At 45.4% G+C, this 12,338-nt stretch overlaps 1 protein-coding gene across 1 annotated transcript; it reads right to left on the reverse strand.

The window, feature by feature from the left end:
* Nucleotides 1-10,512: 10,512 nt before the first annotated feature.
* On the reverse strand, nucleotides 10,513-11,621 carry LOC120961117 (vasodilator-stimulated phosphoprotein-like). The gene has a single exon (XM_040384792.2). It carries the CDS (start codon nucleotides 11,619-11,621, stop codon nucleotides 10,749-10,751), a length of 873 nt encoding a protein of 290 aa, XP_040240726.2. The 3' UTR covers nucleotides 10,513-10,748.
* Nucleotides 11,622-12,338: the final 717 nt, after the last annotated feature.

Below are 12,338 nucleotides of genomic sequence, written 5' to 3' on the forward strand. Positions count from 1 at the left end.
TAAAGTCTTTTCTGTAAAAGGGACAACATTAGTTCTCAGAACATGCTCAACAATAGTCTTAAGGCAAAGGCATTTTTCATGATATAATTTATGATTTATAATGATAAAATATTATGATATAATATAAAATTGTAACTAAGATGTATAATAGTGATAGAAAACATCATCGGTATCTATTCGAAGCTTTGTACACTGGCACCCACAGTCTGTAATGATGATTCTAAAATTTTGAAAAAAATATACAAAGATGTGTAATAGCAATTTGCACAATTCATACATTTACCTTTTTATCTCTCTCTTCCATATTTGCCGCAAGTCGTGAAAAACGATCGTCCATATAGTTATGGTAGATGGTGTACTAAGAGTCAATAAGATTATTAGATCTACATTGCATACTTTCAGGCGTTTACATCATGCAACTTTTGAAAAAGTATTGCGAAGGTAGTTTTCATCGTCTATTCGTAGTGAATAGTTTTCTGATTGTTCTTTCTTGGTTCTACATGGTTGTTTGCGAGTGGTATAAAAATATCCGTAAAAATATAGTACGTAATATCCTATTAATAGTTTTTCCAGGTACCAAATTTGTTCACAAACAACAGAATCATTCATTCACAATAGAAAAAAAAAAACATTTTCACAAACAACAAAGGACGCATCGTCCAGCACTCTTTCTCACATCATCGACCGACTTTGATTCATCTGAAGAAGCGGATTATGCAGTTAAGTATTTTTTCCTTCCAATTCCGTCTACTATCTTCATGTACAATCCAGCCTCATTTCGAGCGAAAATCCCCTTGAACTCGATACTTCCTCACAAAGGTTAAGCATTCAGCACGAAGACGATGGAAATCACCTTGATCTCGGGAAAATCTCAGCTCCAAAATACAAAAAAAAAACGCCTCTATTGTTGAACCGGCAAACGTTCTTTGTTTTTGCTTCCTGTCGCTTTCTACGGAACCGGAAATTAACCTTCCGACTATCATCACCACTTCGCCCTTCTTCCCACTTCTTGCTCATCCAAGGGGCTCTTGTCCACTGGTTGGGGGACAAATCGGCACTCACAAAAACCCAATCGATGGCTCTGAGAGGGTAAAGCAAAGCAAAGCAAAGTAAACAGAAATCAATAAGCCGATTGTTTATTGCTCGCCATTGAGGGAAACACCGATGTGGGGGAATGCTTTTCTGCCCCAAGTTTACTTAGGCACGCAAACTGGAACGAAGGGAAGAAGCAAAACGAGCAGAAAAATTCACCTAATGATTATTGTTATTTTCACGATTATTTAAGCTCGCGTTGACTGTGGGGTGGGCCAATTTTCCGAAAAGGGATGATGCGGTGCGAAGACGTGCGATGGTTTGTGTTTGTCTTTTCGAGCAGTGCGTGTAGTGCAGTGCACGTATCGATTTTCGACCAAACCGAACACGCCAAAATGGATACAAAAGTCAACAGTCGGCAGATTCTTCCCAAAACGTGCTGAACACAACAATGATCAACTAACAATGAAGAGAGTAACTGTCTAGCAAGCGATTACTATAAAGGATTCTATGCAGGGCATTTTTTGCTGTGACAGTGGCAAAGTATGAAACCAACAGAATGTGATGCATAAATCCCACTGCCTATATCGATCTATCTGCTATCTCGCTGGTGCAATCAGTCGTTCATCGAATCGTAACAGTTTCGTTTCACATTTTATGGCACATTTTCCCGAGCCAAAAATGACGCCGAATCTGAACGCCGTGAGAGGTTGTGGGTCAGCTCTGTTTTATTTTTAAAATGACGACCAGCAAATGATGATATCATTTATCGTCGCCGGCAGCGTTCGGCTTCGCAGGGATAGGCTAGGGAGCGATAAATTTACCCACAATTTACGGCCAGTTAATCGAATTTTATTTCATTCCAACGGTCATCGTTTTCAGCTGCTCCCATTAATGGCCATACTTTCACCGTGCTCATTGGCAGCGGATAGGGCAGAACAGCAGGCCGATGAATAAAAGCCGTCCTTTGCTTTAATTGCCCTGTTGGTTGGCCGGCGCTTATGAAGCTTGGTTTGATAAAAGGCTCCGTACGCTTTGACAAGAACGAATGTGCCGGTTTCGTTGAACAAACATGAAAGGGAGAGGCCGGCATGAGCAGCAAGATATTAGTAACGTGCCGAAAAGCTTGCAGAAGCTTTCAGCAAATGCCCTTGCCGCCGATGGGGAAGACAAACGATCATGGCAGGCGATGGTGGACGGAAAATCCTTTCAAGAAGCATAGCCTCAAGCAGTACCGGGCGCACACAGAGAACCAATCACAACCGACCCGGGAGACAATGGCAAGCTTAAACTTTTGATCTGTCTTTCATGGTTCAACCGACCGGATCGGAACCTGCCGGAGAGGCTACTTCGAATGCACCCAAAGACTGGCAGGTCCGGGCGGCATGGTTGCATGCTTCGTATCCCGGCAAAGGGTTGGAGGCTTTTAATTTGTTTTCTGCGAAGAATCAACATCACTTTCATGTTGCTTTCATACTGAGTTGCATCCTTTGCTACTTGCGGCAGTAGGGCATGCATACAGCCCGGCGGAGTTGTGCATACTACCGGCATCGGGCGATTTGTTCGCATTACAGCCCCTTACAGCTGCCCCTGTAGGAGAGCAGAATTAGCTTCAAAGTAGGAAAGGAGTACGAATGAAATTTAGATCAAATTTGGGGGTGCACAGCATGGCTTAAGATGCGAGCGCCCCGAAGGTACAACGGGAGCATGGAGTAAGCTCCATTCTGAAGCAACAAATCCTCCCGCTGCTGAGTGAGTTCACCGAAATTCGGGCAAGCTTAGAGAATTGGCTTCCGATACGATCGCACAGGTGCACAGGTGGTGAAGTTTTGGCAGCAGAATGTTTGCATGCAATGAAGATGAAAATTGCTGGTGGTAAACGGAGGAAGCAGCAAATTTCATAGCACCCCATACGTGCTTGAAAGCCGGAAGGGAGTTGTTGGTGAAGGATACGTACCGTATTCTGACGTCCACTTTTCGTTTGTCGCAAGACGGTTTCGGTCGTGGTTGCTATCGCTTTAGCCACATGTTGTTCGTACCAGCACGCAAGGCGGGATCTTGAGACGGGCTGTTGTTTCAGCTGGGTTAGATTGGGTAATATTGTAACGTGCCAGACTGCAAGACCTGGCTCTTGAGTGAAAGCTTCTTGTGTGCTTTGAGCACTTGGCAAAGGAATGGTTCATTGTCCAAAAAGCAAATGTCAGATGAGCTGAGGTGCAGAGTCTGACGTCTTTGGTCTCTGTTGCATATGCTGTGCCGTGTAAGCAGACTAATTGCCAATTAAATAGCCAGTGCAGCAGCATCGTGGATAGTTCGGGAAAGCGGGTTTTCAAGCTCGGTTTGAAGCTCTAATTGATCGATGTATTCTAGTTTGGGATACAAAACATTTCGAATTCCTGCGATGCTTAAAAGGAAGAATGTTTCCTCTGAAACTAAAATACCTCAATAGCCGTTTTGGAAAAGGAAAAAGCTGCTTCGGCTCTTGGAATGTCAGCTTACTGGCGCTGCATAAAACATTTCACTGTTATTTTTTTGGGCGCAATTTCTAGACACAAAAAAACAACACTTTTCCGAGATGGCCCACATCCAAACCGCGTAAGTGCACAGTTGTGTGTCTCCATCGAGTCCAAACCCTTCACTATACCCGCCCGCTCAAAAATAACCCTCCCCCCACGTACAGCCACATCAACCGAAACCGAAACGGTTGTCAACAGACCGAAACCTGCATTGTACCCGGTGGTATGGTGTTTTGGAAAAACGGCACAAGATTTATGTGCCACAAGCTTTTCGGCATTCTCGCATATCGCGCTCGATGCCCAAACGGCGCAAGAACCGAGTCCCAGTCCCAGTGACCGCGTTTGTGTTCGCGCACGTCGGCGGGCATTCGGCGGGTTGTTGTCGACCAGTGTGGGGAACATTTGAATGAATACAGCGCCGCCGGAAAATTTATTCCTAAACTCGCTTTTGCGGGCATTAAATTGTCAATAAATCTTCGACTCGTCCAAAAGATCGAGTTTCTGGTGAGCGGACTGCGCGAACCACGGACCGCACTCTTCGGGGCTGCAGTCATTGCATTGTACCCTGGTTGGCATTAAGTCGGTACCGATTGGGTGGTATTTCTCTTTTCATCTTGACAGGGGGTTTAAGGAGATGCCTTTGTGGAATGTTTTTTTCTTCGCTACCGTCACATTATGTTATTGTGTTGTCAAAGCAATAGTGAAAGTAGCTATAAGTAAAAAAGTAAATCGTTTTATCATATCGTTTTATTTTGTTACATTATTTTATGAAATGGTTTTACACACAAAATGTTCCGTTACGTTGTTTAGTGGCATTTACACATCATCCTCACTCTTTCTATCATGCTCACCGAAGCTTTCACACATAATAAATTTTCCAATTTTCCTGAAAATGACCGCGAATGACTCGTTACACTTACCGTCTGGCGGCACATCACCATACAGCCGTTTCGGTCTCATCGACGAAAAAGTTTTCCTCCTCACCCCTGACGGTCGGAATGTATTGTGTGCTGCTTTTATGCAAACTTTTTTTTGCATTGCTATATTTTTTCTCCCTTCATTTTATTGAAATGATTCTATCGGTATATTTATTTTCTTCACATCCTTCCTTCCTTCCCTGCTTCAGCCTCAATCGTCCCATTGAACGTCAAACTCACTGTTTAGACAGAGGACAAAAACTGGAAATCTAATAAATATTTCCATCATTTGGACGGGAACTTTTCGTTTTGCTCGTTTTCCTCGTTTTGCCCTCTCGATCACTCAATACCGGCCGGATGGCAACGGGCATGCTTTTGTGTGTTTCCACCGTCAATTCGTATTCGTACGATTGTACTATGTTTCCTTTTGCGATGGATTTTTCTCTACATTTGTTTCGATTCTTTTTCGCAAACAATTGAGGTTAGCAAAAACCAACACCGTGCCGAACCGTTTTGCTGAATGGGAAATGTGTGTTCCTTCCCTCCCCCCTTCAAGCATAGGATTGTCAAGCGACCGACCCTCGGCCGAAGTGGGCCAGTGTTTGTCGAGCAGAAAAGTAGATTATGGATATCATCCCTCCCGGTCGGCGACAGGCAGTATGAAAGCGCTGCAGCATTCGAACAGCACCAGTAAATGGAATTCTAATCTTTGCCTCCTTCAACAACACCCCGCACAAACGCTCGCTCAAGGTTAGGGCAGAAGCAAGCAAGACGTTCGTGGAGACAAAATTACCGTGGTTGGAATTATGCTTACCGCTTCCGACGGACTCGAGCACTTTGGTTTATGCTGTGCGTCTTATCTGTGCCGTTATCTTGTCCAGCTGTGAAGGCTTAATTACGCTAAGCTTGCTGGCAATATTTCCGGATGTCATTTTTGTGAACGGTAGAAGAAAGAGATAAGCACTATTTGTACAGCGAATTATATTTAACGCACACTACTGTGCCCGCGCCTTCCGGGCCAATTCATCAAGATAGGAATAGTCAACAGTGTCCAAAGAGGGGTATAGCCTTTTTAAGGTGGTTTTTCTGTTGCAGAACGGTTTTTTTTTCTCTTCTGTGATTTGTCTTAATTCATCCTCAAATTCAAGGCAAACAGCTTCGTTGAAAGTTTTAATTGGTTTCAACGAAACGTTTAATTTGCACTGCTTCACGTTGCACCTGTTTAAATGGTGTGGCAAAAGCTGCAGGAAAAATCTTATCCTAGCTAAGCAAAAACAAAAAAACGACCGGTCAAAAAAAGTCCTTTCCTACCGTAGAGAAAATTGAAATAATGACACCAAAACGTCCAAAATGTCACAGTAGTGTCAGCGTTTGCTTACGCCAAAAAAAAGAAATATAAATACAGCAGAGAAGCACTTCGAGAAGTGCTGTCCGCCCTGGCTGGTGTGCGGCGTAATACGAGCTGCCAGCCGATGATGCTGTAGTTTCGGAGATGTCAGATTCGCCCGTCCAGAAGCTTTTAATCCGTTTCCCATTTTTCCAACGCTTGCTGCCGCTAGAAAACGTTGCCGTCAAGACTTCAACGGAATCTGTCGGTTTGAGCGACGTACAGATATTCAAATATGATACACTTCCCAAAAGGGAATTTCCCTATTTTCCCTCGTTCCGGTGTAGGCGGCAAGAAAAAGAAAAAAAGTAACAACGAAAGCAACCATTTCGCTGAAGAGCTCTAAGAATTTGGCTGAATCCAGAAACAGACCAGAAAAGAAATAAAACCAGCCACGCCACTTTCTCAACCGCTGGCCATCCCTTCTTTCTTTCTGTTTGATTGTGAACGGCTTCTTATTTTTATTTTCATTCGAGGAAACCATCCAGTCAGCAGTTTATGCTTGCCCCGTCACTATCTAGCTCCCTCACCGGAAAGCAGTGTGCATCTGCACTCGATTAGTGTAGCGGAAAATATGTTCCGGCGGTTCATTATGCTACCGCAGTCGGGCAGACCCCTCTCTTCCATGGCTTCCTCCCGAAAAGCCGTCCCGGCCGGCACTCTTGAGCTGTTTTGTGGTCAGGTTCTTGTCTTGATCTTGTGCATCGCTTTGCATCGTCGTTGCACACTTTGATGGGCACGATTCTTCATCGCTTTCCACCGCCGCTGTAGTTGTGCGAGTTTTCTAAGCTTTCTCACCACTCCATGGAAGTGGCGTGCTGGGGAACAGTAAAAAGGGAAGGCCTGTCGACTTTCTCCGTCAACTTATTCGCAAGGTCTCGCAGGGATTGGCTTGCTTTCTTTTTGGACGGTGATTTTCCGGCACTGAGTTCTTTGCGATGCATGATTTATGCTGTCTGGCTTTCGCTAGCTGGGGTTTAACTGTGTGGGAAATTTAAATTCGTTATTGAAACATTGTTGAAACGTTATCATTACAACAATCTGGTGCAGTAAATAAATAGACATATTCTTCCAATTACTTTTTATGATACAGCAAGAAAAACTATATTTTGCAAGAAATAAAGTATAAATAATAATCAAATACATTTTCGGCTTTTTTGCCCAATTTGCTGAATTGTTTTTTTTTAATACATAAACATAACTAACGTTTTAAGTTATTTTACTACGGTCATAATACAATTTTTCATTTTAATGTTTGTTCTCAATATTCTTTACTGAACTTCACTTCGGGCAAAAGTTCCTTCAACGGACTTTTGTGCCGATTATATGAGTCAAACAGAAAAGTGTCAAACAAACCCATTCCAAACAAGCCAAAATTCTAGGACCAATATGTGACTTGAGTGTCAAAAATGCTAATTTTGCTTTACGCTTTAAAAAAAGAAATCACTTAAAAGTTGTACAACATCAATTTTGTGTCCGTTAGTCTAGGGTGGTTTTGTTTTTGGGTTGGGGACTGAAAAATTTAGGAATTATGGGCTTATTGTTTATTAGCATAAATCTGATTACTACACAACACCAATAAATGGAATGTTTCCTGAGAAATCTTTTTCTTGAAGAAATAAATAAAATAACTGATTCATGAATGGTTTCAATTTCTTGATGCTTCATGCAATTCAATACAATCGCTCTTCCATGGTATGGAACATAAATTCCTTAAACGGTAAAAAAACTACACAGCAATAAATTTAATGAGCAGCTAGTTGACTGCTTCCCAACCACTAAAGGTAACTTCCCTCACTACTTCCCTATGCTACTAGACACAGCAGGCAAGTTGAAAGATTTAATAGCTTTATAGACTTCACTGGAACTTCATCCCATAGCTCCCAACCAACTCCCTAGGGGTGTGGGGATGGGTGCAAAGTGCATTAAAAAACAACCTACTGGTTGGCATGTGTGAGTGTGTGTGGGTCCTTGTGTATATAATGTCTTACTTCGACCGTCTTCCAACGTTCCAGACTGTGTCAACCTGGTCATCGAAGCGCTGGAAGTGCTGGTCGAACGGGCCTTTGCCCGTTTATTTAGTGTTTACTGTCCATCGGGATCATTTTCTTTTCCACTCACACTACCACACAGCAGACACACGGACTCGCCGAGCAAGACCAACTTTTTGCCTGGTGTGAAGCCAACAAGAACGGGTGTAAAGCAAGTACGCAACATGACCGCAAGAAAGTTTCCTGGCCTGTCTCAGGGAAAGGGACGCGGGCCTTGGCGTGGCGTGCGAGTAGGTAAATGAAAACAATTAATGTTTTTCGTCCCGGTCCGGTTGCTGCCGATTACCCTTGCCCTTGTGCCACGACTGCTTACGACCGGGCAGGGAATTGGCACACTTGCTGCGGGAGTCGTTTCTGTTCCCGGTACATCCCCTTTTCCCCCCACCCCGCCATAGCAACCCCTTTTTCGCACGGCCCGGTCAACGATGATTGTGCAAGCAACAATCTCCTGTCGGTGGTGGCGAGCACTTCCCCTCTTTTAGAATTGTTTGCACTGGCCGGTCGGTTTGTTGAAGTCCTGTAAGGACGAGATAAGAAAACTCATCCCCTTTACGCTCTCTTCCTTCCCCTTACTCACCCGCTACCTCTCTGTTTTCTCCATCTCTCTCTTTCCATCTCTCTCTTTCCATCTCTTGTTGTTAAAGGGGAGTTTGGCTTTACCGAGGCGCCAACTGTTTGCCAAACACAGACACAGGCGACAACGTTTTGCAATGGTTGATCACGGCGCATCGGACCAGGCCTTCCGTTCCTGCGTGGCTGTACTGTGTCTGCCCGTTTTTTTATCTTTTGTTTTTCTGTTCTTTCCTTCCCGGCCGGTATTTATGTGTATTTACATGCCTCACCGAATCAATTTCACTCAATTTAACTTCTGCTTCTCGAGGGCTATTACCAGTCTGGACAGGAAAGCGTGCCACTGCCGTTTAATGATGGTGGACAAGGTGACAATGGTGGTTGGGCGGGGGAATGGCGGGACTGTCGTACCATGTCGACCGTAAAATGGATGGTGATCGATGACTCTATTAGTAATTCGGCTAATTTACTACATCCAGCGGCGTCCTCGGGCAATGTCATGAACTGCAGCGACAAATCATTAACTCCGATGCTTGTGTTTTGTTTTGGTTGCTGATTGAATTAATCATTGCATGTGAGTGTTTGAATAACAAGAATTCGGATTGTAGTTTCTGCTCGTAATTGGTTTTATTCGAAAGCTTAGCGATGATTATGTTTCAATAAATATCAATGAAACGATTTAAAAATAACTCTCCATCCCTGGAACATTGACCTTATGATGATAACATGCATTCCAATAAGTTAATAATACTTCACGTGCAATCTCTTTTCAACTCAACACCACCGGTTCCATCGGGCGGAATTGGTGTTAGATAAATATGATTAGAATAAATTCAAATAACTTCTGCTTGCTGAACATTACTGGTGACCGTGCATAGTTATGTAAAGCATGCTAACATAGCGAGCAATTAATGCAACACAACTAGGTCACAAGACAACCGACGGGCCATTTCGGTCGCCCTCTCCGCCTTCACCACACTATTCATCGATGCATTCAAACTAATTCAAACTAATTTCATGTAGAAAACACCAGCGCCCCGTTCCTGCGGTCCCACAAACCACACACCAACGCGAGCGTGTGCCGACAGAATGCGACAGAACAATTCGAACGCAACCGGCAGAGAGATCAACACATTCGACAGGCGTGTTGCTAAACTGCACCACCTTTCCATTTCCCTCCCTGCTTCTAAAACGGCCCACCGACTCCAGAGGGTAATGAATATGAAATGCTAATGAGACTACAATAAATATTAATCAACGACTGCACTATAAATGTAAATATCACCTCATAAATTAATGAGGCCCCAGTGAGGCGAGGCGGAAAGGTTAGCCCGCTCCTGCACACACTGTACCCATTGGCCGGTCGGTCGTTCGCCAATCGTCCTACTGCGCGATAATGATCTAAATTATTATTAGCGGTCACACGCAGCGAAAAGCCCTGCCCCGTACCAAACTATAGTGCCTTGCTCGCCATTGTGGTGCCACTCGGTTTGGCGTTTGGCGCTTTCACCTCCCACCGGGGACGCATAATTAAGGTCGAACTGCATTGAAAAGTCAATACCGAAGCGGAGCGACCAGGCTTCAAACGCATCAATCGATGCGGATGCGTTGCCAATAAGCGATGGATATCCGGGTTCGGTTACCGGAGCGCATTCGGGTGCGGGAGCTGCAAACACATACGGTTCCGGGGCTGTGACTTTACGGTATGGGTGGATGATTATTTTACGGTCGCTTTAGTCGGCATGGTGATGTTGAGTTCGTGCGCGAGTATAATGTTTGATTTTTCGCCATTGTAACAGCTTCCTTGGCTCTCTCTCTCTCCCTCACTAATTGTAGGAATTCAAGCGTTCTACTCAGACAAAAACTATTCATAAAACAATTTTCCACTTTTTACGTGCTTGTTTTCCTCGCGCTGTTGCATTTTCATCTTGCATTCATTATGCACCTTTTCACGGGAAGGGTCCGGTGCGAGCAGTCTTAATCGAAAAACTTTCAGTGCAGCTGAACTTTTATCTTTCAACTCAAACCCCCCCCCCTCACCCCACTCTCGGCCCTGTCGGTCATAAATTATCCTGCCTAGTGTCTTACGGGAAGCGCTGTTTCACTGTTGTTTCACACTACTGTAGGGGGGAAATCCGGAGCGAAAGGATGGAGCTCTTAGCAAAAATCCATTTTCCCCGGACGCGTTCTCGCACACAGCCAAATGTTTATTTATTGTTTTAACAACTTTTTCACTTATCGGCTTCGAAGCGGTCCCCCCTCTCCCGCTCACTTTCTAGTTTCGATCGTACCAATCACTTCCGGGGTAGTGCATCGATGGCTTCCGTTTCGAAGAGCTTGTAGTTGCAGAAGGCTGTTTTCTACCGCGCGTCGTCTGCGGGCGCTCCGAACGGTCCGGGTGCGTGGCGAAGGGATTGCGCGTGCCGTTGGAGGTGGTGAGCAGCTGGTAGCGGTGTGACAGCCCTTCGTAACGCTCGATAGCATCCGCGTCCGGGCCGGTGTTTGATCCTGCCCGGGGTGCATCCTCGACCGAGGCCGATCCCTGCTCCAGACTTGCCGCAATGTCCTTGCGCCGTGTTGCACCGGCCGTCATGACCATTACGGTGGGGTTCATTGTTTCCATGTGGTCCTTGAGGCAGCTTTGCAGCAGGTTGAGAAAGTACAGGAACGCCAGCAGCGTGAGCGCGGACAGTGCAGCCCCTTTGCCCTTGCCCGACTTGCCGCCGTGTGATGGGGGGCCCGGCCACAGTGGCGGCAGCGAGTGAATGATGGACGGTGGCGGTGATTGATGGTGCGGCGGTGGTGGTGGCGGAGGATGAGGGGGCGGTGGTGGGTGGTAATCGTATCCGCCGGAGCTACCGTGTGCGCTGGCCCCGTACCCGTCGCCCGACGAGCTAAACTTCATCCCGTACCCTTGCGAACCATCGCCGGCAGCAACGAGCGAATGCACCGGATGATGACCGAACGAGTGGCCCGAATAGAACGGAGAGCCACCGGGCGAAAGGTCGTACGGCGAGCCGTAGCCCGGTGCGAGCGGCATGGTCAGTTCTAGCCCGCCGGATGCGTACGACGGGTTGAAGCGATTCTGTACGAGCTGGCTGCGATCGACGGCTCGCGGAATGACGGCACCGATCGTGTTCACCACCATCGTCGCTGCAATGCAACTGCAGCACCGGTTGCCCTAACGCATCGCAGCAAGCCTTTTGTTTTGTTTGCGAGCATGCAACCTGACACCGAAAGGCAGGACCGTTGCGATGCGCCACAACGTGAGCGAGTGCGAGAAAGTGCACGCCGGAATGCGAGCGGGTAATGGTGCGAACGAGCGGAGAGGCAAATTAAAAGAAAACGCCCATTAAAAACATATAGATTAAGCATATGTAGATATGCACCGAGCCGCATCGTCGGGGGAGGAAAACTCGTACCAGAAAGTGACAATTCGTCGCTCCAATGCGGCCGTGTGGGTTGAAGTGGGGGATAAAAGTGGTAGCTTGTTACTGTTGGTCTTGTTTTATCACGAGATGTAATCAAAGAACACGCTGCTCAGAGTCGGTATCGATGCAGTTAAAGAAAAATAAAAAATAAAAGAGCATGCACGAGTAGGGCAGAGAATATCGTATTGCTTCGAATTACGGACACTTGTAGTTTTGACATTCAATTTTTCCATACTTATTCAATTTTAATCGATCAGACCTCTTTATTACTTGCTTTACTACAGAAAGCCTTCTATATTTGAGGAAAAAATAAAATTTCCAAGAATTTTACCCAAAGCATAGCAGAAATTCATTAAATTACAACGATATTTGGATTCATATTCCGGACAGTTTCGAGCTCATGTTTCAAATTACGGACGATTTGATTCATATTC

The sequence above is a fragment of the Anopheles coluzzii genome, chromosome 2 (assembly GCF_943734685.1).
Source record: "Anopheles coluzzii chromosome 2, AcolN3, whole genome shotgun sequence".
NCBI lineage: Eukaryota > Metazoa > Arthropoda > Insecta > Diptera > Culicidae > Anopheles > Anopheles coluzzii.

Coding starts and splice junctions, on each gene's coding strand:
- LOC120961117 (XM_040384792.2), bottom strand. CDS start 11,621: ATGGTGGTGAACACGATCGGTGCCGTCATTCCGCGAGCCGTCGATCGC.